General features: G+C 43.1%; 1 protein-coding gene across 1 annotated transcript; it reads right to left on the minus strand.

Moving 5' to 3' along the window:
• Positions 1–26,399, minus strand: LOC118563068. Its single transcript, XM_036136676.1, has 10 exons — positions 26,333–26,399; positions 23,122–23,190; positions 21,295–21,363; positions 19,481–19,549; positions 18,287–18,337; positions 6,666–6,728; positions 6,195–6,338; positions 1,988–2,040; positions 1,697–1,801; positions 1–199 (listed from the first exon to the last, which is right to left on the minus strand). The coding sequence occupies exons 1-9, from the start codon at positions 26,397–26,399 to the stop codon at positions 1,739–1,741; spliced, it is 648 nt and encodes a 215-aa protein (XP_035992569.1). The 3' UTR covers positions 1–199; positions 1,697–1,738.

The raw sequence follows: 26,399 nt of genomic DNA on the forward strand, positions 1-26,399 counted from the left end.
TTGCATTCTAAAGGTTTATTAGAAACAAAAACTAGTATGCAGGCGAGGAACAAGCTGGATCAACCATGCAGTGATGGGAGCTAGCTCACACACTGCAGAGTCATCAGGCAGGATGGCAGAGGGTGATCCGGATCTGGAGGACAGGCTTGGGTCATGCACAGGTGATTAGCAATGGGCAGTTCTAGAAAGCTGAAGGATGCTAGGAATGTGAATAAACAAAAAACAACAAAAAACACAAGAAAATACCCTTTAAATGTTTCTGTAAAATGTAATAAAGATAATGCAACTTCTTGTGGCCAAACTAAATACTACAAATCCACATGTATACCCATTTCAACTGGTTAAAATCACACACAGGTGTATAACATCTGGTCCAAATAAAGAGGGCGTCATAAGTCATCGTTTAGAAGGATTTAAATTAGGTTTGTTCCTGACTGCCATCTGAGACCTTCAAAAATAAATGCTAGCAATTTATGGGTCTGATAAGAGTTTTAAAGAGGTTTACAAATATTTTGAAATGAGCCATTCCACCCAATGAAAAATAATGTCCAAGTGTAGGACTTTCAAAAGTATTGCAAGCATGCCAGGGTCTGGTCTCCAAGCAGGTTATTGCTGAATGCAGATGGAAAGCTGCTAGAAAGGTCTCTGAAACAAACAAAGTTATGGAAAGCCTAAAGTTTGCCAGCTGTGAAGCATGGAGGTGGAAGTGTCATGGCTTGGGGATTATTTCTGCCTCAGGTTCTGGCCTCTACACGCCCAGACTCAACCATAAATGGTAGATGCAAAGCACCTCATCAGTCTTAATGTGGATTAAAAAATGTTAGTTGATTGTTTTTTTTCATGTTGAAATGGCACCACGGAGAAAACAAACAAATGAACAAACAAACAAAGAGGAGTTTATTATACGTGTAAATCAGAGGTAAAATCACAGATGTTGAGCACATTCAAATAACTTGTTTAAAAAGTTTAAAAACTCTGAGTCTGTGTTCAGATCGATGCACTCTGTGCATACAAAATGACAAATAAAGTTGTCTAAGTCTAAGTCAAAGATCATCTGAGCTTAAAGGCACGAGAAGGTCAAATGATGTCCACACTGAGTAGATGGCAGCAAGGAACATCTCTTGAAGTTATTTCAGTCAAAGCATTTAGGACTGGCTATTAGAGGGAGGGTATATACATTTTGTATTTATTAAAAAATAAATATTTGTGCTTATATTTTGTGAACTTATTAAAATAAAGGTGTTTTTTGCCTGCAATTCAATCACTTTCTTATCATTGATTAAAACGAGGACTGACATCAATAAAAAAAAAGATTTATTTTAAATAATCGAACGGTGTGTCTTAATTTTTTCATATAACTGAAGCCTTTAGTAAAGAAAAGCTGAGCATTAAAGATGGACATATAACAGGACAATGTCTGGAGCGCTGAGTTATGATCAGTTTTTGCAGACCAACACTGACCTCTACTGGACAAACTAAACTATTACACAGAGCTGTTAAAAACGAAGGCCATGGAATTTACGTCATCTTAATAAATATGTTGAATATAACTAAAAGATTTTCCACAGTATAATTTGGCTTCATAAAGTCCAGCTTTACCTTCCAAACTTGCTAAGAGGAAACCTTTGTTTTTCTGTAAAAAATAACCTTTCATTTGCAACTCTGCCACTTAAAAAAAAAAATAGCTGAAACCTACCGTCTTTCTGCATTAATTGGTCCAGGTCCTCCATTTCTAGCTTCAGTACAGACGGTACATCATCTTCACATTGTCCCGCGGAACACACGTGTACACACCAACAGTCTTCAGAACACACCAGAAGATTGTGAGAAAACTTTCAGATGCCGATAATGACCATAATATTAGACACGCACTATTTTGGTTGCATTAACAGGAACTTACTGAGGCAAGGCCAAAACTTTGGTCTGAAAAGATGTTCTTTGCATGATAGCAAACAGTTCTTCATGTTAGCAGACGGTTAAAACTTACATACACGTTGTTTGTGGTGAATCCCTCCAGATCTAGGCCCTCTTTACTTGGCTCTGGAAGACAAAACAAATTAAGGTCATATTAACAGAACAAGAGCGTAAACTAGTAAGATTGAACTAATTATTGTCATACTGCAGTCTCGCTCTCTCTTGACAGGTGTGGTTCATCTCTGCTAATTAGATCCCTACTTAAGGAGCAGAGACCAGAGGGAGAGAGTCTCAGTTCGCACTAGTGAGGGGTAGATGAGGCGTCATGAAGCGTTTCGACACGTTGCCAAACTGTATCGATACTGTACCTGAACACTGACACCTGCTGGACGTTAAAAATCCCTACAGACAACCTAGTTGACACAGTTAACTGACACTGATTTGATGACCTAGTATACACAATAATACAATTTAAGTCATGGTATGTTGCATTGTATTTTATATTAATTTCAATTAAAAAAATATATTTTTTTAAGTCAATAAATAACGTGAACCTGTATCATAACGTAATAACCTCTAAGTAAACATGTTGTGAATGAGGATGCTTGTGGACTGGCTTTTTTTTAACACATTTTTATTCAAAAACATTTGTTTCAATGTTTTGATATTGAGTCTGTTAAGCTTTTTTGATATCACTTCTACAGCTGTAGAAAACACTCGCTCACACGGCACAGATGATGCTGGAGTGCAGAGAAATTGTAATGAAAGATGGAAGAGGTTTGGATAGACTGTCTTTTGTTTTTTTCCAGTATATCATAGGATCCTGGGACCCTATGCCAAGTATCTGTACACATCTTGGATGGTGTCAGCTGTGGCGCTTTGGGTCTGTCTGCCCTCTTTGTTGTCAAGATGTTTCCAAATGTTATGTAAAAAGAACAAATTGGCATTTTAGTGCATGATTTACAAACAAACTGCTCAATAACATGCCTAGAGTGAGGGGGGCACACAGCTTTTGTGAAGATGGTCCTGGCTGAGGCTTATTTGAGGTCGTCAGATGATTTATTTCAATATTCTCAGCCACACATTGCTTTTCTAACACGAGGGAATGCTCAGTTCTGAACAATTTTTGTGCTGCTTTTCGTTTTTATACCAACGGCAGCTTTTTAATAACGTAGGAGACGCAGAAAATCTTTCAGAGGCAACTGTATGTTGAGCTGTCAGAAATGTTACTCAGTTACAGTTTAAAGGTGTTCCATAGTCAGAGACCCACAAGATTAATAAAATAACTACGCAGAATTAAAGCAATAATTTATTCTGTATCAAATTTTGGCACTTCCAGCTCTAATTTTCCACTCCATATAGCCTATGTGGTTAATATAAAGTGAGCTTGGCACAAATTAAACACCTACAATCGGTGTCAATTCATTTTAGAAGGATTGGTGAACAATGGCAAAAAGATGAACATATCAGTTATTTCAATAACACACACCATCCCATCATTAATTGCATATGTTGAACATAGCCAATTAACGCTTTAGTTGAGTACTGTTAAACATAAAACTTGTAACTTAACCTTACCTGGTTAAACTGTACTTTATCATGATTTGTTGGCATGTCCTTTCAATGCGTTTAGTAATCAATGCACCCCCCACATACTCCTCCCTTTTGTGTTGAACGAGTGACGTGTGAGAAAACAGCTTCTCCATCACATAACTTTCATATCGCGCATGCATTGACTTTTTTATAAGCAATTCTCTCTTGCAGTTTTCAGCAGCAACGGCGTTGTTTCCTGTGGTTTAATATTGTCCATATGCCTTGTTTAAAGATTTCTAATTCTACTCTAATTCTACATGTGCACTTCCAAGCTTATTTCCTGTTGTTGCCATGGTGAATCGCGTTATTTGCGTTCCATTGATCGGGCTTTTTTTTTTCATGCTCGTGCTCACGTTCAACTCATGGTTGATCGGACGCTGTGTTACCTGACTGATAATATCTGATCTGAAACCAGAACGCTGAGTATGACAGAGAACTACTTAGAGTAGCAGCTTTCTACTCAGAGTAGATCATCCGTTTTTTCTGAAACGAGGCTCAGAACAAAGGCGCACAGCGCAACCTGCCCAAACATAAAGGCGTCTGCCCAACCCATTAATCAGTGGCGTGCTCCGATCAGCACCTGGCGCTCACAGAGCGGGGCCGCGGTATACCATCACACCAGAGTTGTAAAATGGTTAAAAAAACATAACTTGGTTTATTATTTTGTTTATAGTTCAGCTTGGATTAATTTACTGCGCAGCATAGCTTTGCTGTGCGCGCTGAATCCAGATGCTGTGCACGAATGCACATGCGCGCAGTTCAGAAACAGTTTGCACTAGTTCGCACCCGGACCCAAGACACCACCCTCCCTGGCTTATGACAAACTTCAAACCTCGTGAGTTCAGCGTTCTCCACCTTCCCATCTGCTCTGACCAATTATTCACCACTACCCTCATCTTCCCCAGCAGAACCAAGAGCGATCCTGCCAGACACCGTTACCTGTTCCCCACATAATAAACTTTTCTTAACCGAAACTGACTGTCTCCGTGGTTGCCCCGATTCAGAGTCGTTCTTCTCTAAACATGACAATAATAGGTAATAAGTAGATTTATTTTACTATTCTTTTGGTTGACACCTTTGTACAATGGAATCAATGGGAACTCTGGAGGAGCTCTACAGCTCAGGTGTTGACAGGATAGCTATGAGACGTGCATTGCTCAGATCTGAACTCTATGGAATAGCAGTTGTAGGTGTTCTGGTCAGACGAGACCTAAATTTAGCTTTTTATCTGGCACAAAATTAACATGCGAGAGGAGAGCATGAGGCTGGACACACCATCCACACAGTAAAACATGGTGGTGGTTGCATTATGCTGTGGGGCTGCATTTCTTCAGCAGAGGCAGGGAAGCCTCTCAGGGTTGATTTAAACATGCAAGGAGCTAAAAACAGGCCACTCTGAAACGTGGTTGCGTTTTAAATGTTCGTTCTGATAAATGCTCCCTGTAACCCAAACATCCATGTGATCACAGCTTTCTCCATGCAGAGTTTTAAACCATCTCAGTGGTGTTTGGATTTGTTCCTGGTTACATGAAGACGTCTGGGAGGCTGATGATCAGTCAGTAAACAACCAGAATGTAAACCTCTATGTACTTCTACTTAAAAAACAACCAAAAGATCAGATAAGGTTTCATACATTTAGTTATTTCCCTTTTAAAAGCAAAGTATTTGGAATCTTTAGTTGTTTTTTATGTTTGTGCTATCAAATTCAAAACAGCAATGATCACGTCTCTTTGGCTAATTTCACTACAAACACAACTTAATATTCACTTGTAGTGATGGAAATAAAAAGTACATTTTCTTAGAGATTTAGGGTTTATGTGTCATGAGAAGAGATGTTTACATGTTATTTTTCCCCTCCATTTCAAATCTAAAGTCCCTTATAACTGAATTAAATATTTCCTCATCTGATTTTGGTCACCTCTGACCCAAAGATTAGGAATCCAGACCTGTCCTGTTTGTCGTTCAACCTAAGTTATCACACAAACATTTAATAAATATTTATATTTATTAACATTTATCTCTCAATCTTTTAACATTTAATTCATCATCCAAAAAACTGATCGAGTTGTTTAATATTGAAAATTGTTCAGTATATTTTCCCCTTTAGAAATATTAAATGGACATTTATACTTTAATAGAAATAGATCAAAACCATGTGTTGGTTACATTTCTAAATGAAACAAGGTACTTTTTTGTCTTTGTAATAACTCAGTTAAAACCTGTTTATCCCTGTTTTCATATCATCCACTCCTTACTTTTTGCACTAAATCTGGTTTTGGAGGGTTTTCCTCTCCTGACTTATAATAGATATTGGGAAACCATTTCCTAAATCCACATTTAAAACATTTGTTCCTCATTCTAAAAAGTAAAGATGTTTGATTTTAAAATATAAATTTGAACAAACTGAATTAAACCAAGTGAAGCAGTTTTTGGACTGTGGGAGGAAGGAGGCTTGGTGTACATAACAGTGTTTATAACTTTATTTTATCATAATCAAACAGTGTTTGGTCTTTTTTTTATGAGCATATAACTGTGTACCTTTAACAAAAATAATAATAATAATTATGAGCATTGTCAAAAACTTTTTAAGAATTACAACTCTTTCGGACACAGGACCGAAATGATAAAATGCCTTTGTTGTTTTATTCTGTGACGATGTGATAACAAGGTTCTTGCTGCAGACTCACCTTGGTTCTGTGCGTTGTCTTTGCGGCAGCGCATGATGATAACGACTCCAACAATCGCACCAATGATTACGACCGCCAGAACCGCAGGAATCAGGATGAGAAGGAGATCAGGACCTTCTTCTTCGTCTGTCTGACCTGTTGGACCTATAATTTTTAGAGGGTGTTAAATTTTACAGTCAGACATCATACAGACAAGTGAAGCATCTGCAGAAAGATGTCAGAGAAAAGATCGTAGAACCAGACTTGATCTAGAAATTCAAGGCATTTCTGTACTTTGACCTCGATGTTAGTTAAATACATGAAGCGACCTACAAGCACAGACATCACGCAACGATACAAAAAATCTAGCTGGACCATGTTCTTTTAGACTAGAATTATCTGCAGATGGAACCAAACAAAACAAAAAGGGATTAAACATGAAGGAGCCACAAGCAATCATGTACTGAAAGTGAGAAGCAGCTGTGCGTTTACCTGTTTCTAAGGGGTCAGGGTTTGCTGAAGGATCCAAGGTGGTCTGCAGGGATGATTCTTCATCTGTTCATGTCATACAGCGAAACAGAGATAAACTTTAAAACACAACAGAAACATTCAGAAAGGTCAACCTGAGGCCTTCCAACATCATGATGGTGAAAACCCAACAAGGTCAAAGGTCCAGCTCTGCTTCAGCTTTATTTTCCTTTTTTACTGACCCAGGGTTTCACATTTTCTTCAAAAGCAAATACTTTCTTCCTTCAGAATTATGACTTCTGTGAATTTTATCTTTTGGTTTCTCATTCACTCCTGTTGTGTCTGCCACGTTGACTTCAATGTTAGCTAAATGTTCACCTCATACACAACACATGTCATCTCAAGGCACTTTTCAAAGTCAAATTCAATCTAATAATTTAAACAGGTTGGTCAAAAAGTTTCCTCACTAAGGAAACCCAGCAGGTTACATCAAGTCTCTCCAAGCAGCATTCACTCCTCCTGAAAGAGCGTAGAGCCACAGTGGACAGTCGTCTGCATTGTTGATGGCTTTGCAGCAATCCCTCATACTGAGCATGCATGAAGCGACAGTGGAGAGGAAAACTCTCCTTTAACAGGGAGGAGAACCTCCAGCAGAACCAGAACCAGGCTCAGTGTGAATGCTCATTTACCTCGACCCACTGGGGCTTAGAGAAGACAGAGCAGAGACACAGAAAGCACAGAAGCACACATTGATCCAGGAATCAATAGCTGGCTCGTAATGGCCGCACACCACACTGCTCCACTCAAGGATGTGATGTCAGGAGGCCATTATAAATATGGGCAATAACGGCCGCTCACAGCCGCAGTGATCGAGACAACATTTTATGCTTTTATTTTCTTATTGATTAACGTTAAATTCATTAAATCACCACGAATGATCCACTGATTTTTCCTTGTTGACCGGACTTCTCCTTTAAAGCGTCAACTGGGGGTGGGGACAGAGACAGAGGACGGATGGTTGGACGGGGTCTAAAGCCGGGCGTACACTGTACGAGTTTTTGCCCTATTCGGGCCGATTCTTCAGTCGTGCGGGCATTTTTTGAATCGGGCCGAATTTCAGCTTGATCGTAGAGGGGGGGAGGAGGGGGGACTGGCTTCTCACGACTACCTCCCGATCAGGAATCGGACGGTCGGTGAAAATGAAACATGTTTGAAATTTAGTCGGCCGTCGTCAGGTTTTCGTGAGCGCATCCTGCTGGTGAAGCAGAGCTACGACAGTTTACAAGCCGTTTTCGCCCCCAACCTCGCGCAGTGCGCACGCGCAAACAAGTAGATTCTGCTTCCGTTTTCCTCTCAGACAACACAGAACACAACACAGAACTATGGCGGCAACACGTGTTTCATGGAGTCAGTCGACGGAGGAGCAGCTCGTGGAACTTTGGCAAGCTCACCCCAGTCTCTTTGATGTTGGCTCCCAAAGCTATCACAACAGGAATAAAAGGGAGAAGAGTTGGGTCGATATTGCTACCCAATTACAGCTACCTGGTACGTTCCTGTCTTGACCAACAGCATTTTGTTTTGTTTGTTTTTTGTGTGTGTGTGTGTGTGTAAAAAAAAAGAGAGAGAGAGAAAGAGAGTTAGTGGCAATATACGTGAAAAAATATACTTTTCTTTTGCAGTGAATGAGGTTAAAACCCGTGTGGCATCACTCCGGACGCAATACGGAAAATTGATGAGACCCAAGCCCAGCTGCAGTGCCCAGAAACCACTGACTCCAAATCAGAAGTGGATACTGAAGCACTTAAATTTTTTGAAGGGTCACGTCATTCACAGACATGCTGAATCTACACTGAGAGTAAGTTCATATAACCACAGCAAAAAAGGTATTTTGGTGGGGACATGATGGACATAATGTTAAAGTCCAAAGAAATGCACACTTAAATGTATAAATTCAAACACCTTGAGGTTTAAGTCACTACAGTCAACCTGCACCTAATAATTATGTGTAAAATTATCTGACTGGAGTAACTGATCAAACTTGTTACTTCATTGTAATCACTCTATTCTGATTGCTGTCTACGCTTTTTCCCACAGCCTGGCACTCATTTCCACGTTTTCAAAGTAACAGGTAGATGATATGGGTGTTTGTGAACTACTTCTGTTTATAATTTTCCTTTCTATACACAGTGTATTCCAAAAAAAGAAAAAAAAAAGAAACACTCAGTTTTAACTTTGGTCCTGGACCTACACCATGTTTTCTTGCCATGACACGCTTCCAGCAGGTGAGACAAAGTATTGGCAGAGGACCTCCCTTTGTCTCTTTGCCTCCATTGATGGGTTGCGTGCTTGGCCTGCTGAAATGGACCGAAGTGCCCCCTCCCTCCTCCATGCTCCTTCAATCAGCTGGTTGTTAGCATCCTCTGAATCTACATAACCAGGTGGTACGTAGGCCTCAGACCTCTGCTGTCGGAGAAAGTTGTGGAGACAGAGACATGTGAACACAATGGTGACTACCTTGTCTGGATCCAGGCAAATGGTTGTTCTGAAAACCCTAAACCGATTCACAAGAATTCCAAAAGCATTCTCCACAACACGCCGTGCTCTGGAAAGACGGTAGTTGAAGATCCGCTGATTGTTGTTAAGGTTCCGAAAGGGATATGGTTTCATCAGATCTGGTCGGAGGGGATACGCATCATCACCAATAAACATGTAGGGAATCACATTATCAGTGCCTGGCAGGGAGTCATCGGGGGGGAAATTCAGTATGCCTGTGTCCATAGCATCTCTAAGGTCAGAATGAGCAAACACTCCAGCATCAGACACCCTTCCTTGTGTCCCTGCGCTTGCATACACAAACTTGTAGTTTGCGTCAACAACTGCCATGAGTATGATGGAAAACCTAGACTTGTAGTTATAAAACATGCTTCCACTGTTGCGAGGGGGTTGAATGAATACATGTTTCCCATCTATTGCTCCTAAGCAGTGTGGAAACTGCCATTTGTTTTCAAAGTCTCTGGCAATGGCCGTCCACTCAGAGTCAGTTGATGGCGTCTGTGGAACACAAAATATGATGTATGAAATAAACATTTTTGGAAAACACGTTTTTATGTCTTAAACACAGTTTTTTTTTTTACCACATTTCACAAAGACTGGAGAAAAAAACTAATGACTTTTGGTTTACTTGTGGAACATATTTGAAAAATGTTCAGTAAACCGTTAAGCAGTATAAAAATAGCTGTAACAGAAATTTACCTTCAAGTAAACATCACGCAGCACTGTAGTGAGGGCTGTGCACGTTTCCATCACTATCCGACTCAGTGTTGTGCTTCCAATCCTGTATTGAAAACCTAATGACTTGAAGGTCTCGCCTGACAAAATAAAGAAAGTGATTTAGATAGTTAGGTAGATTTAGATCAGGCGTCACCAACCTTTTTCAAACAGCGCTCCTTTATCGGTGTAGTGTAATAAAAAGGGATACAAGGATCTGTAATGTGGAACTCACTTCCTGGTGATTTAAAGTCTTACCAGTTTTAATAAGACTTTAAATCACAACTCTGGTTTTGCCAAAATAAGACATGTAACAATTTAAGATGTTTTTATTTTTTACTGTATGCCTTTAGATGTTGTCAATATTAAGTTGTGCTATTTTAAATGACTTATTAGTTTTAGTGGCACTTTTGAAAAAAGGCCATCTAGGGAAAAGTGTTGCAAAATAGCAGTAGCTATCGCATTATGATGCCAACATGGGACAGCTGTCATATTAATTTTGCCTATGTCTAGAATAAAGTGGCAGTATAAAGGACAGATGTCCACTCACTGGGCATTAGTAGCTGTAATTGTATGAACTTGGGCGAAGTGATTTATAATGTGATGTGGTTAAACGATTTTTTTTTTTGCATCATGTTCACCTCTGTTAAATGTAATGAGCAATGTTGCATAAGTGTTTTTTTTTTTAAATACACTTACCTGTTGCCAGAAAGCGTACGGTCACAGAGAGCCTGTCCCTGGGGCTGATGGCTTTTCTTAGGTGTGTGTCTTTCTTTATTATGTGTGGTGTCACCCTCTCCAGGAGATAAGAAAAGTCTTCAACCGACATCCGCAGAAGCTCCCGAAATCCCGCAATATCATCTACCTATTGATAGATAGGGCTGTCATTAAATACACACACTTAGAACTTTGAATATTTATGTTTACATATTTCTGATGCTATTAAAGCCATACAAACAAAAATGACTTATGCAATGCAAATCTAAAACATGTTTAGTGTTTAGACAATCAGTGAAAATAAAATGCAGGTCGACATCACATCCACACATCTGGTGAAAAGGTATGCAATTCACAGCATAACAGTAGTTTAATTATAACAAAAGCAGGCTATAGACACCAAACATTTATTTCTGCATTTAACTGACTATCATGACATTGTTGATAAACAAAGAGGAAAAGGCTGGGGTGTTAAATGTGCACAACGTCAGCTTACCTCAAGTTCTTTCTGTAAAACAGACAGACCGTAGATGTCACGTTTCCTCAGCCATGTCTTTGTCCAAATATGTCCTCGCCTTTTCTTTTTAGGGCTTTCTGCACGCAAAATTGCACTTATTGCCAAAGCAGCGCGTTTCTTTGCAGTAGCCATCGACACTTCCGTCTTCTTCTTCTTCTTCTTCCTCTTCTTCCGTCTTCTTCTTCTTCTTCTTCTTCCGTCTTCTTCTTCTTCATCTTCTTCGTCGTCTTCGTCTTCTTCTGTCTACGTTCGGACGTACAGTGTGAGCACTCCGGTCGCGTCCGGGCGTCGCGCCGTACACAGATCGTGAGCGGTGAACTTTAAACCCTGCGGTTTCGTCACACAGTTTGAGATGTATATAAGTACCACGGCTGAAAAACTCGTACAGTGTACGCCCGGCTTAAAGCGACACTCAGGATGTGTGTCCCTATTCCAGGCCTTCCTAGGACAGTAGAATCACTAAAGTGGGTGAAAGTAATCAGTGCGGGGAGGAGTCGATGAGAGCGGGTGAAAAGGGGTGAGCAGTGGAACTTCGGCTAATTTGAGCTTTAAACGTGTTGTTGATAAGAACCTGGAGCTGACAGGTAACCTCTGCAGAAATGAGCTTGAAGCTGGCGATGATGATGGCAGGCAGGATGGCTGAAGCTTGATCTGCTTCCAAGAAAAACAGGCGAGGTTCATACACTAGCAGGCAGAGACAGACTGACAGATCGGGGCTGAGCAATGTTTGTAGTCATGAGAGCAGCCCAGGTCGCGTCGATAAAACCAGAAGGCTCATCGTAGATGTACGACAAGGAATAAGCAAGGCAGGAATATCCGGGGAACGTGGTCAAGGTCACAATGTGAGATCAGACAGGAGAAACCGCAGAACATCTCCTCGCTCTAGTGTCTGAATAATCTGGCGACTGTCTGCTGAAGCCCGATTCGTACAGGCAGACAAACCGGTGCATCAGAAGATCTTGGTTGTAGCGGTTTCTCATGAATGTGGCAGCAAGCAGACAGACAGGCCAGAACAAGACAGTAACTGGATACAGCGACCTACAAGCATAGACATCACGCAACGATACAAGACAACTAGCTTGACTCACCAGGTGGCTCTGAACATGAAACTTGTTCATGTAGAACCAAACAGAACAAAAACAGATTTAAATAGAAGGAGCCATAAACTAAAAAGTATAAAAAAGTGAGAAGCAGCTGTGGGTTTACCTGTTGTGAAAGGATTCCAGGTGGTCGTCAGAGATGCGTCATCAACTGTAACTATTCAGAAAAACAGAGATAAACTTTAAAACACCACAGAAATATGCAGAAATGTCAACCTGAGACCTTTAATTACCATGATGGTGAAAATCCAACAAGCTCAAAGGTCCAGTTCTGCTTCACCTTTATTTTTATTTTATTTTCAGCTGATCTCATATTTTCCTCAAAAGCAAATAATTTCTTCACTCAGAATTATGACTTCTGTGAATTTTATCTTTTGGTTTCTCATTCACTCCTATTGTGTCTGCCACATTGATTTCAATGTTAGCTAAATGTTATGCTACAGAGAGGAAGAGAACCTGATACACAACACATGTCATCTCAAGGCACTTTTCAAAGTCAATTTCAAAGTCAAATTCAATCTGATAATTTAAACAGATTGGTCAAAAAGTTTCCTCTCTAAGGAAACCCAGCAGGTTGCATCAAGTCTCTCCAAGCAGCATTCACTCCTCCTGAAAGAGCGTAGAGCCACAGTGGACAGTCGTCTGCATTGTTGATGGCTTTGCAGCAATCCCTCATACTGAGCATGCATGAAGCGACAGTGGAGAGGAAAACTCCCCTTTAACAGGGAGGAGAACCTCCAGCAGAACCAGAACCAGGCTCAGTGTGAACGCTCATCTGCCTCGACCCACTGGGGCTTAGAGAAGACAGAGCAGAGACACAGAAAGCACAGAAGCTCACATTGATCCAGGAATCAATAGCTGGCTTGTAATGCCCTCACACCACACTGCTCCACTCAAGGATGTGATGTCAGGCGGCCATTATTGCCCAAATATGGTCAATAATGGCCGCCCTCAGACACAGTGATCGAGACCACAATTTATGCTTTTATTTTCTTATTGATTAACGCTAAATTCATTAAAACACCATGAATGATCCTTTGATTTTTCCCTGTTGACCGGACTTCTCCTTTAAAGCGTCAACTGGGGGTGGGGACAGAGACAGAGGACAGATGGTTGGACGGGGTCTAAAGCGACACCCAGGATGTGTGTCCCTATTCCAGGCCTTCCTAGGACGGTAGAATCACTAAAGTGGGCGAAAGTAATCAGTGCGGGGAGGAGTCGATGAGAGCGGGTGAAAAGGGGTGAGCAGTGGAACTGCGGCTAATATGAGCTTTAAACGTGTTGTTGATAAGAACCTGGAGCTGACAGGTAACCTCTGCAGAAACGAGCTTGAAGCTGGTGATGATGATGGCAGGCAGGATGGCTGAAGCTTGATCTGCTTCCAAGAAAAACAGGCGAGGTTCATACACTAGCAGGCAGAGACAGACTGACAGATCCATGGGGCTGAGCAATGTTCGTGGTCGTGAGAGCAGCCCAGGTCGCGTCGATAAAACCAGAAGGCTCATCGTAGATGTACGACAAGGAATAAGCAAGGCAGGAATATCCGGGGAACGTGGTCAAGGTCACAATGTGAGATCAGACAGGAGAAACCGCAGAACATCTCCTCGCTCTAGTGTCTGAATAATCTGGCGACTGTCTGCTGAAGCCCGATTCGTACAGGCAGACAAACCGGTGCATCAGAAGATCTTGGTTGTAGCGGTTTCTCATGAATGTGGCAGCAAGCAGACAGACAGGCCACAACATGACAGTAACTGGATACAGCGACCTACAAGCATAGACATCACGCAACGATACAAGACAACTAGCTTGACTCACCAGGTGGCTCTGAACATGAAACTTGTTCATGTAGAACCAAACAGAACAAAAACAGATTTAAATAGAAGGAGCCATAAACTAAAAAGTATAAAAAAGTGAGAAGCAGCTGTGGGTTTACCTGTTGTGAAAGGATTCCAGGTGGTCGTCAGAGATGCGTCATCAACTGTAACTATTCAGAAAAACAGAGATAAACTTTAAAACACCACAGAAATATGCAGAAATGTCAACCTGAGACCTTTAATTACCATGATGGTGAAAATCCAACAAGCTCAAAGGTCCAGTTCTGCTTCACCTTTATTTTTATTTTATTTTCAGCTGATCTCATATTTTCCTCAAAAGCAAATAATTTCTTCACTCAGAATTATGACTTCTGTGAATTTTATCTTTTGGTTTCTCATTCACTCCTATTGTGTCTGCCACATTGATTTCAATGTTAGCTAAATGTTATGCTACAGAGAGGAAGAGAACCTGATACACAACACATGTCATCTCAAGGCACTTTTCAAAGTCAATTTCAAAGTCAAATTCAATCTGATAATTTAAACAGATTGGTCAAAAAGTTTCCTCTCTAAGGAAACCCAGCAGGTTGCATCAAGTCTCTCCAAGCAGCATTCACTCCTCCTGAAAGAGCGTAGAGCCACAGTGGACAGTCGTCTGCATTGTTGATGGCTTTGCAGCAATCCCTCATACTGAGCATGCATGAAGCGACAGTGGAGAGGAAAACTCCCCTTTAACAGGGAGGAGAACCTCCAGCAGAACCAGAACCAGGCTCAGTGTGAACGCTCATCTGCCTCGACCCACTGGGGCTTAGAGAAGACAGAGCAGAGACACAGAAAGCACAGAAGCTCACATTGATCCAGGAATCAATAGCTGGCTTGTAATGCCCTCACACCCAGGGTCCGAAATTAACACTCGCCAGTCGCCAAATGCGAGTAAATTTCCCGTTTGGCGAGTGAATTTCAGAGGGCTAGCTGCCACATGGCGAGTAAATGTTTGTACCAAATAAAATAAAAGTAACATAAAAATAACAAAACCCATACGATCCGTTCACAGCTCTGTCCATCCAGAGCTCAGTCTAGACCCGCCTTCTGCGGTGCTGGTTCAGCTTCTTTCGCATTCAGAACCAGTCATGGCTGAACGCTGGATCAGAAAACAGAGCTGCTAACCAGATACAGTCTAAAACGCCAATTAGTCTGTTTATAAGTTTCGTTCTTATTTATTCTGATTTTTTTTAACTACCTGCGCTGCGGCTCTGTGCTTCACCGCTCTTACTGCGCCTCCCCCGCCCCCTCTCAGAGCAAGGTGCTTTTATCAGCGGCCAGCCTTCAAAACGTGAATCGCTACGTTTAATGTTCTTCCACTCGTACCAAAATGTCCCAATTAAAGTCAGTAGGAGAGTCGGTAACTGTTTTTCATGCTCTTTTGTTTTTAACGACACAGAACCAGCGGTGCTTCAGTGGGCGTGGTGCGTTGCGCTGAAGGTGCGCAAAATTACGTTACATGTAACCTGTAACATCGGCGGCGCAGCGCACGTAAAATCCAGCAGCGAGATCAGCGTAAACACGCAGCGTGAACCCTGAGTGCTTTAAGTGTTGCAGCTGAAGGGAAAATTTTTAACCATACACAGGGGCGGTTCTGAACAGGGGCCAACAGGGGCCTATGCCCATGTAGAACTGTTCCTGGCCCCTGTTATGGCCCCTGTACTAAAAACATGATGTTAAATTTGTTAGGATGATAAATGCTGACAAAGATGACGTGACTGACTGGTCATTTGGATCAGTTGCATTTTTTTCGTTTATGGTTTTACCCAATAATAAAATAACAAAATAATAAAAAAAAATAAATATAAAAAAAATAACAATAATTAAAATCAAGCTGTTTCACGTTAAGCTCCCGCTGTATTGAGAAAAGATCAGGGGTCTGCAACCTGCAGTTCCAGAGCCACAATTGGCTCTTTGGCTTACTTAATATTTTAAACGATGAAATGTTGACCTGTTAAGTCCTCCCCCCCCCCCCCCCCCCCCCCCCCCAAATCTTTTGTTCTGTGTGAAAAAACACTGGCCCCACCCTGACCCCCCCTGCTACATTTGGTCTAGAACCCCCACTGACCGTACAGGCTTGATGAAACTCTGCCTCATTCACAAATAAGGCCAACATGGATAGAATAATAGGCCCGTTTACACTACACTTTTTTAACCGAGCCGAGACCAGTCCGAGCTCGGTAACCGAGATAACTCTTGTGTGTAAACGGTCAGCAGACTGAACCAGACCGCGCTAACGATAACCGGACCGCGCTAACTGCAGACCAGTTCATCAGTAGGTCTCGGACTGGTTTTTTTTAGCCCGGTTCCCTGATAACGAGGGGCGCATGAGCAGACCGCGTCATCCCCTTACAGTCAGCTGACTGTCAGCGGGTTTTCCGGCGTGTCTGGCTGCACGTCCCGATTCACACTCCATTCAGACAAATTTCAGACATTCATAATAATACTAGCTTCCTTACCGTGCCACACGGTTTCCAGTGATGACTCTGCTTATGAACCTCAGCGTCTGTTGTTGTTTCCTGCATCTGTAAATCCTTATTAGACGTTCATTTGTCTTATCCACGTCCCAAAAGCCGACTCTATGTCTAACAATAACATCCTGAATATTACGGGTGCCGCCATTTCGATTTGCTCGGTCCCGCCTTCGATCCCAAAGAGCGGTAGTACCGCAGATCGCCACTAGGGGGCGAGGAGCAACCAAGGAACAAAAAACCGGGATAACTCTTGTGTGTAAACGGCTGCATTTATCTCAGTTAACTGGACCAAGCTCGGACCGGTCTTGGCATGGCTCGGTTTTTAGGTGTAGTGTAAACGGGCCTAATGATAATCTGTAGTGTTTTTTTATCGCCTGGATGTGAATCTGATAATTCATATTGTGTCTTTTATAATCAACTACAATATATATATTTTTTTTAATTCAGGAAACAAAGATTTCTCTTCCAGGTTCCAGTCAGCCACGCCCCCAACCACGCCCCCCATAATTAACATAATTTCACTCTTAATTTTTATAAAAGTTGAGGTCTGGGCAAAATTAATATTTTGGCCGGTAAAAAATATGCCTGGCCGGTTGATTTTTACATCTACCGGCCAACTTGGCCGGTGAATAACAAAGTTAATTTCGGACACTGCTCACACCACACTGCTCCACTCAAGGATGTGATGTCAGGCGGCCATTATTGCCCAAATATGGTCAATAATGGCCGCCCTCAGACACAGTGATCGAGACCACAATTTATGCTTTTATTTTCTTATTGATTAACGCTAAATTCATTAAAACACCATGAATGATCCTTTGATTTTTCCCTGTTGACCGGACTTCTCCTTTAAAGCGTCAACTGGGGGTGGGGACAGAGACAGAGGACAGATGGTTGGACGGGGTCTAAAGCGACACCCAGGATGTGTGTCCCTATTCCAGGCCTTCCTAGGACGGTAGAATCACTAAAGTGGGCGAAAGTAATCAGTGCGGGGAGGAGTCGATGAGAGCGGGTGAAAAGGGGTGAGCAGTGGAACTGCGGCTAATATGAGCTTTAAACGTGTTGTTGATAAGAACCTGGAGCTGACAGGTAACCTCTGCAGAAACGAGCTTGAAGCTGGCGATGATGATGGCAGGCAGGATGGCTGAAGCTTGATCTGCTTTCAAGAAAAACAGGCGAGGTTCATACACTAGCAGGCAGAGACAGACTGACAGATCCATGGGGCTGAGCATTGTTCGTGGTCGTGAGAGCAGCCCAGGTTGCGTCGAGAAAACCAGAAGGCTCATCGTAGATGTACGACAAGGAATAAGCACCGCAGGAATATCCGTGGAACGTGGTCAAGGTCACAACGTGAGATCAGACAGGAGAAACCGCAGAACATCTCCTCGCTCTAGTGTCTGAATAATCTGGCGACTGTCTGCTGAAGCCCGGTTCGTACAGGCAGACAAACCGGTGCATCAGAAGATCTTGGTTGTAGCGGTTTCTCATGAATGTGGCAGCAAGCAGACAGACAGGCCAGAACATGACAGTAACTGGATACAGCGACCTACAAGCATAGACATCACGCAACGATACAAAACAACTAGCTTGACTTACCAAGTACCTCTGGACCAAAACCTTGTTCATGTAGAACCAAACAGAACAAAAACGGATTGAAAGAGAAGGAGCCATAAACTAAAAAGTATTAAAAAGTAAGAAGCAGCTGTGGGTTTACCTGTTCCTGGAGGATCCGAGGTGATCGTCGGAGATGCGTCATCAACTGTAACTATTCAGAAAAACAGAGATAAACTTTAAACAGAAATACGCAGAAATGTCAACCTGAGACCTTTAATTACCATGATGGTGAAAATCCAACAAGCTCAAAGGTCCAGTTCTGCTTCACCTTTATTTTAATTTTATTTTCAGCTGATCTCATATTTTCCTCAAAAGCAAATAATTTCTTCACTCAGAATTATGACTTCTGTGAATTTTATCTTTTGGTTTCTCATTCACTCCTATTGTGTCTGCCACATTGATTTCAATGTTAGCTAAATGTTATGCTACAGAGAGGAAGAGAACCTGATACACGACACATGTCATCTCAAGGCACTTTTCAAAGTCAATTTCAAAGTCAAATTCAATCTAATAATTTAAACAGATTGGTCAGAAAGTTTCCTCTCTAAGGAAACCCAGCAGGTTGCATCAAGTCTCTCCAAGCAGCATTCACTCCTCCTGAAAGAGCGTAGAGCCACAGTGGACAGTCGTCTGCATTGTTGACGGCTTTGCAGCAATCCCTCATACTGAGCATGCATGAAGCGACAGTGGAGAGGAAAACTCCCCTTTAACAGGGAGGAGAACCTCCAGCAGAACCAGAACCAGGCTCAGTGTGAACGCTCATCTGGCTCGACCCACTGGGGCTTAGAGAAGACAGAGCAGAGACACAGAAAGCACAGAAGCTCACATTGATCCAGGAATCAATAGCTGGCTCGTAATGCCCTCACACCACACTGCTCCACTCAAGGATGTGATGTCAGGCGGCCATTATTGCCCAAATATGGGCAATAACGGCCGCCCTCAGACACAGTGATCGAGACCACAATTTATGCTTTTATTTTCTTAATGATTAACGCTAAATTCATTAAATCACCATGAATGATCCACTGATTTTTCCCTGTCGACCGGACTTCTCCTGTAAAGCGTCAACTGGGGGTGGGGACAGAGACAGAGGACGGATGGTTGGACGGGGTCTAAAGCGACACCCAGGATGTGTGTCCCTATTCCAGGCCTTCCTAGGACGGTAGAATCACTAAAGTGGGCGAAAGTAATCAGTGCGGGGAGGAGTCGATGAGAGCGGGTGAAAAGGGGTGAGCAGTGGAACTTCGGCTGTTATGAGCTTTAAACGTGTTATTTATAAGAACCTGGAGCTGACAGGTAATCTCTGCAGAAACGAGCTTGAAGCTGGCGATGATGATGGCAGGCAGGATGGCTGAAGCTTGATCTGCTTCCAAGAAAAACAGGCGAGGTTCATACACTAGCAGGCAGAGACAGACTGACAGATCGGGGCTGAGAAATGTTCGTGGTCGTGAGAGCAGCCCAGGTTGCGTCGAGAAAACCAGAAGGCTCATTGTAGATGTACGACAAGGAATAAGCAAGGCAGGAATATCCGGGGAACGTGGTCAAGGTCACAACGTGAGATCAGACAGGAGAAACCGCGGAACATCTCCTCGCTCTAGTGTCTGAATAATCTGGTGACTGTCTGCTGAAGCCCGATTCGTACAGGCAGACAAACCGGTGCATCAGAAGATCTTGGTTGTAGCGGTTTCTCATGAATGTGGCAGCAAGCAGACAGACAGGCCAGAACATGACAGTAACTGGATACAGCGACCTACAAGCATAGACATCACGCAACGATACAAAACAACTAGCTTGACTCACCAGGTGGCTCTGAACATGAAACTTGTTCATGTAGAACCACACAGAACAAAAACAGATTAAAAGAGAAAGAGCCATAAACTAAAAAGTATTAAAAAGTGAGAAGCAGCTGTGGGTTTACCTGTTGTGAAAGGATTCCAGGTGGTCGTCGGAGATGCGTCATCAACTGTAACTATTCAGAAAAACAGAGATAAACTTTAAAACACCACAGAAATGTCAACCTGAGACCTTTAATTACCATGATGGTGAAAATCCAACAAGCTCAAAGGTCCAGTTCTGCTTCACCTTTATTTTTATTTTATTTCCAGCTGATCTCATATTTTCTTCAAAAGCAAATAATTTCTTCACTCAGAATTATGACTTCTGTGAATTTTATCTTTTGGTTTCTCATTCACTCCTGTTGTGTCTGCCACATTGATTTCAATGTTAGCTAAATGTTATGCTACAGAGAGGAAGAGAACCTGATACACAACACATGTCATCTCAAGGCACTTTTCAAAGTCAATTTTAAAATCAAATTCTATCTAATAATTTAAACAGATTGGTCAGAAAGTTTCCTCTCTAAGGAAACCCAGCAGGTTGCATCAAGTCTCTCCAAGCAGCATTCACTCCTCATGAAAGAGCGTAGAGCCACAGTGGACAGTCGTCTGCATTGTTGATGGCTTTGCAGCAATCCCTCATACTGAGCATGCATGAAGCGACAGTGGAGAGGAAAACTCCCCTTTAACAGGGAGGAAAACCTCCAGCAGAACCAGAACCAGGCTCAGTGTGAAAGCTCATCTGCCTCGACCCACTGGGGCTTAGAGAAGACAGAGCAGAGACACAGAAAGCACAGAAGCTCACATTGATCCAGGAATCAATAGCTGGCTCGTAATGGCCGCACACCGCACGGCTCCGCTCAAGGATATGATGTCAGGCGGCCATTATTGCCCAAATATGGGCAATAACGGCCGCTCTCAGACACAGTGATCGAGACCACAATTTATGCTTTTATTTTCTTAATGATTAACGCTAAATTCATTAAATCACCATGAATGATCCACTGATTTTTCCCTATTGACCGGACTTCTCCTTTAAAGCGTCAACTGGAGGTCGGGACAGAGACAGAGGACGGATGGTTGGACGGGGTCTAAAGCGACACCCAGGATGTGTGTCCCTATTCCAGGCCTTCCTAGGACGGTAGAATCACTAAAGTGGGCGAAAGTAATCAGTGCGGGGAGGAGTCGGTGAGAGCGGGTGAAAAGGGGTGAGCAGTGGAACTTCGGCTGTTATGAGCTTTAAACGTGTTATTTATAAGAACCTGGAGCTGACAGGTAATCTCTGCAGAAACGAGCTTGAAGCTGGCGATGATGATGGCAGGCAGGATGGCTGAAGCTTGATCTGCTTTCAAGAAAAACAGGCGAGGTTCATACACTAGCAGGCAGAGACAGACTGACAGATCCATGGGGCTGAGCAATGTTCGTGGTCATGAGAGCAGCCCAGGTTGCGTCGATAAAACCAGAAGGCTCATCGTAGATGTACGACAAGGAATAAGCAAGGCAGGAATATCCGGGGAACGTGGTCAAGGTCACAACGTGAGATCAGACAGGAGAAACCGCGGAACATCTCCTCGCTCTAGTGTCTGAATAATCTGGCGACTGTCTGCTGAAGCCCGGTTCGTACAGGCAGACAAACCGGTGCATCAGAAGATCTTGGTTGTAGCGGTTTCTCATGAATGTGGCAGCAAGCAGACAGACAGGCCAGAACATGACAGTAACTGGATACAGCGACCTACAAGCATAGACATCACACAAAGATACAAGAGAACTAGCTTGACTTACCAAGTACCTCTGGACCAAAACCTTGTTCATGTAGAACCAAACAGAACAAAAACGGATTAAAAGAGAAGGAGCCATAAACTAAAAAGTATTAAAAAGTTAGAAGCAGCTGTGGGTTTACCTGTTGTGAAAGGATTCCAGGTGGTCGTCGGAGATGCGTCATCAACTGTAACTATTCAGAAAAACAGAGATAAACTTTAAAACATCACAGAAATACGCAGAAATGTCAACCTGAGACCTTTAATTACCATGATGGTGAAAATCCAACAAGCTCAAAGGTCCAGTTCTGCTTCACCTTTATTTTTATTTTATTTCCAGCTGATCTCATATTTTCTTCAAAAGCAAATAATTTCTTCACTCAGATTTATGACTTCTGTGAATTTTATCTTTTGGTTTCTCATTCACTCCTATTGTGTCTGCCACGTTGACTTCAATGTTAGCTAAATGTTATGCTACAGAGAGGAAGAGAACCTGATACACGACACATGTCATCTCAAGGCACTTTTCAAAGTCAATTTCAAAATCAAATTCTATCTAATAATTTAAACAGGTTGGTCAGAAAGTTTCCTCTCTAAGGAAACCCAGCAGGTTACATCAAGTCTCTCCAAGCAGCATTCACTCCTCCTGAAAGAGCGTAGAGCCACAGTGGACAGTCGTCTGCATTGTTGATGGCTTTACAGCAATCCCTAATACTGAGCATGCATGAAGCGACAGTGGAGAGGAAAACTCCCCTTTAACAGGGAGGAAAACCTCCAGCAGAACCAGAACCAGGCTCAGTGTGAACGCTCATCTGCCTCGACCCACTGGGGCTTAGAGAAGACAGAGCAGAGACACAGAAAGCACAGAAGCTCACATTGATCCAGGAATCAATAGCTGGCTCGTAATGCCCTCACACCACACTGCTCCACTCAAGGATGTGATGTCAGGCGGCCATTATTGCCCAAATATGGGCAATAACGGCCGCTCTCAGACACAGTGATCGAGACCACAATTTATGCTTTTATTTTCTTAATGATTAACGCTAAATTCATTAAATCACCATGAATGATCCATTGATTTTTCCTTGTTGACCGGACTTCTCCTGTAAAGCGTCAACTGGGGGTGGGGACAGAGACAGAGGACGGATGGTTGGACGGGGTCTAAAGCGACACCCAGGATGTGTGTCCCTATTCCAGGCCTTCCTAGGACGGTAGAATCACTAAAGTGGGCGAAAGTAATCAGTGCGGGGAGGAGTCGATGAGAGCGGGTGAAAAGGGGTGAGCAGTGGAACTGCGGCTAATATGAGCTTTAAACGTGTTGTTGATAAGAACCTGGAGCTGACAGGTAATCTCTGCAGAAATGAGCTTGAAGCTGGCGATGATGATGGCAGGCAGGATGGCTGAAGCTTGATCTGCTTTCAAGAAAAACAGGCGAGGTTCATACACTAGCAGGCAGAGACAGACTGACAGATCCATGGGGCTGAGCAATGTTCTGTGGTGTTAAAACACCACAGAAATACGCAGAAATGTCAACCTGAGACCTTTAATTACCATGATGGTGAAAATCCAACAAGTTCAAAGATCCAGTTCTACTTCACCTTTATTTTCATTTTATTTCCAGATGATCTCAAATGTTCCTCAAAAGCAAATAATTTCTTCACTTAGAATTATGACTTCTGTGAATTTAATCTTTTGGTTCCTCATTCATTTCTGTTGTGTCTGCCACATTGATTTCAATGTTAGCTAAATGTTATGCTACAGAGAGGAAGAGAACCTGATACACAACACATGTCATCTCAAGGCACTTTTCAAAGTCAAATTCAATCTAATAATTTAAACAGGTTGGTCAGAAAGTTTCCTCTCTAAGGAAACCCAGCAGGTTGCATCAAGTCTCTCCAAGCGGCTTTCACTCCTCCTGAAAGAGCGTATAGACGGGGAAGGAGGGTGCTGCGGGGGCTGCAGCCTCCCTCGTCATAGCATAAGCCCCCCATGGTGGGGGGCTGTGGAGTTTTTTTTGGTTTTTTTTGCAAAAAAGAACATACAAGAACAATATAGAACAATAATAATTACAAACAGATACACTATCAAAGGGCTTTACGGGGGGCTGTGGAGTAACGTAATAGACCAGTTCACGTGTGAAGTGACGTCAGCGCTACATCCGGGTCCCGCGGGTAGGCAACAAACAGAACTGTTCTCGACTACTATATGACAAAACGGGTGATTTAGAGCATACTTTTAGTTAGTTTATTTTTGGATTTTAAACAATGCCTACGACTTGTTGTGCTCCCGGTTGCACAGAGAGGCATTCCAAACGTTTCTGTCGTTTACCGAAGGACGAAGAAAGAAGAAAGAAATGGATCATTTCAATGAAAAGGACGCAGGCAGACAATCCGAATGGACAGTGGGAGCCATCATACCACGACAGAATTTGCAGTCTACACTTAATCTCCGGTAAATACAACCTAATTCTGTACTAGTCATTGTTCTACTTAAATTGCGGCGGAGGGGAGGTGGCGATCGCTAGACAGGGCCGGGAGAAGCGGAGTCGATACGCTGCAGCAGCAGCACCCCGCATCATTTTAGTTTTCTTCGTGCAATCAGTGTGCAATAATGTTCACCAGACAGCGGCTGCATTACGCCCCCGTTCACGGGCGGGTGACCCTAACGTCAGCCTTCAGCCACAGCCCTCAACATAATGACGTCACGTGTTTTCCAACCCAGGCATCAGCCCCCCTCGCTTGAAACAGCTTCCAGTGCGCCTGAAAGAGCGTAGAGCTAGATTTACTGAGAAAGAATATTAGAAAGAAAAAGAGAAGGTAGAGATTTCCAGAATTGTGTTCCCAAACACAAGTTTTTCCCAAAGACCTCCCCTTCTCATTTTTTATTTAATCTGACTGATTAACTGAGAGATAAATTGTTATGGTTGAGTTTTGGTTTGGCTTTGTTTTTCTGTTATTTTCATTTTTTCATCTCTTTTGGGTTAGGTTTGACTTTATTTATTGTTAGTTTTCAGTCATCAGTTATTTTCTGTCAATTTTCACTTCACCTCCTCAGCAGTCAGTCACACCTGAGAATCATTTACCAGTCAATTAGCCAGACCCTTGTTCCACCTGTGAAGTGCTCTATTTAAACCTCCCTCTGCCTTCAGTTCAGCACTGGGCCGTCATCATTCCACACCTCTCCATGCCAGTCCCTGTTTTGCCTTGGAGCTTTGTTTTGCTCCTGTTGTTAAGGTTAGTCCTGTCAGTCACTCTAAAGACTGTTCGTTCACTGTTTGTTCCTGGAGAGGTTCTGCTCTGTGTCCTGGTGTCTCCAGAGAACTGCTAACTGGACTAGCCATCCTGGAAAGGCTCTGCTCTGTGCCCTGGTGTCTCAAGTTCTGCTAACCTGACTAGCCGCCCTGGAGAAGCTCAGCTCTGAGCCCTGGTGTCTCTCAAGTTCTGCTAACCTGACTAGCCGCCCTGGAGAAGCTCAGCTCTGAGCCCTGGTGTCTCTCAAGTTCTGCTAACCTGACTAGCCGCCCTGGAGAAGCTCAGCTCTGTGCCCTGGTGTCTCAAGTTCTGCTAACCTGACTAGCCGCCCTGGAGAAGCTCAGCTCTGAGCCCTGGTGTCTCTCAAGTTCAGCTTACCTGACTAGCCGCCCTGGAGAAGCTCAGCTCTGAGCCCTGGTGTCTCAAGTTCTGCTAACCTGACTAGCCGCCCTGGAGAAGCTCAGCTCTGTGCCCTGGTGTCTCAAGTTCTGCTAACCTGACTAGCCGCCCTGGAGAAGCTCAGCTCTGAGCCCTGGTGTCTCTCAAGTTCTGCTAACCTGACTAGCCGCCCTGGAGAAGCTCAGCTCTGTGCCCTGGTGTCTCAAGTTCTGCTAACCTGACTAGCCGCCCTGGAGAAGCTCAGCTCTGAGCCCTGGTGTCTCTCAAGTTCAGCTTACCTGACTAGCCGCCCTGGAGAAGCTCAGCTCTGTGCCCTGGTGTCTCTCAAGTTCTGCTAACCTGACTAGCCGCCCTGGTGAAGCTCAGCTCTGTGCCCTGGTGTCTCCAATGAACTGCTAACCTGAGTGCTATGAGGCCTGCTAGCCGAGCAGCACCTAGCAAGTGTGGACTCTCTGTCTCCGGGCCGTCAGCTCCTGCCATCATCTACATCCCTGACTTTCTGCAGTCCTGAACCTCCGGTCTTCATCATCCGCCATCCAGCACACTTCCTTTAAATAAAAACTCTTAAACTTTAGTCCCGTGTGCGCGTCCTGAGTTCATCGGTAAACAAAACCCTGACATAAATGAGTTGTGAAATTTGGTGACCTAATCACTTCCTGGTGAGAAGAAGATTAACTGGAGGACGTTTTGTGTTTTTGGTGACAGTTTGCTCAAATGTGAGGAAACATAATTCCAAAATCTTCAGACTTTTTCAGCAAAAATATGGTTTCTGTCAAGACAAAATCAAGTGGTGATTAAGTCAGAGGATCAGAAAGAAAAGGCAAAGCAGGGAGTGGAGACGGAAAATAACAGAGTTGTTTTCTGTTCATTTAGAGAGAAGAGAAGCAGTAATTTCTCGCCCTACCTTTCCCAGTCAGACTGCTCAGCAGCAGCAGAAACAGCACAGGGGTCTCCAGCCGGGGGCCTCTCAT

The sequence above is a fragment of the Fundulus heteroclitus genome, chromosome 5 (genome assembly GCF_011125445.2).
Source record: "Fundulus heteroclitus isolate FHET01 chromosome 5, MU-UCD_Fhet_4.1, whole genome shotgun sequence".
Lineage (NCBI taxonomy): Eukaryota > Metazoa > Chordata > Actinopteri > Cyprinodontiformes > Fundulidae > Fundulus > Fundulus heteroclitus.

What these genes read in the sequence shown, in the direction of transcription:
- LOC118563068 (XM_036136676.1), bottom strand. Translation starts at nt 26,399, where the DNA reads ATGAGAGGCCCCCGGCTGGAGACCCCTGTGCTGTTTCTGCTGCTGCTG. An exon ending in GAGCAGTCTGACTGGGAAAG is followed by an intron (nt 23,191 to 26,332) that starts GTAGGGCGAGAA and finishes TCTTGAAAGCAG; the next exon opens with ATCAAGCTTCAGCCATCCTG. An exon ending in CCCTGACCCCTTAGAAACAG is followed by an intron (nt 6,339 to 6,665) that starts GTAAACGCACAG and finishes TAAAAATTATAG; the next exon opens with GTCCAACAGGTCAGACAGAC.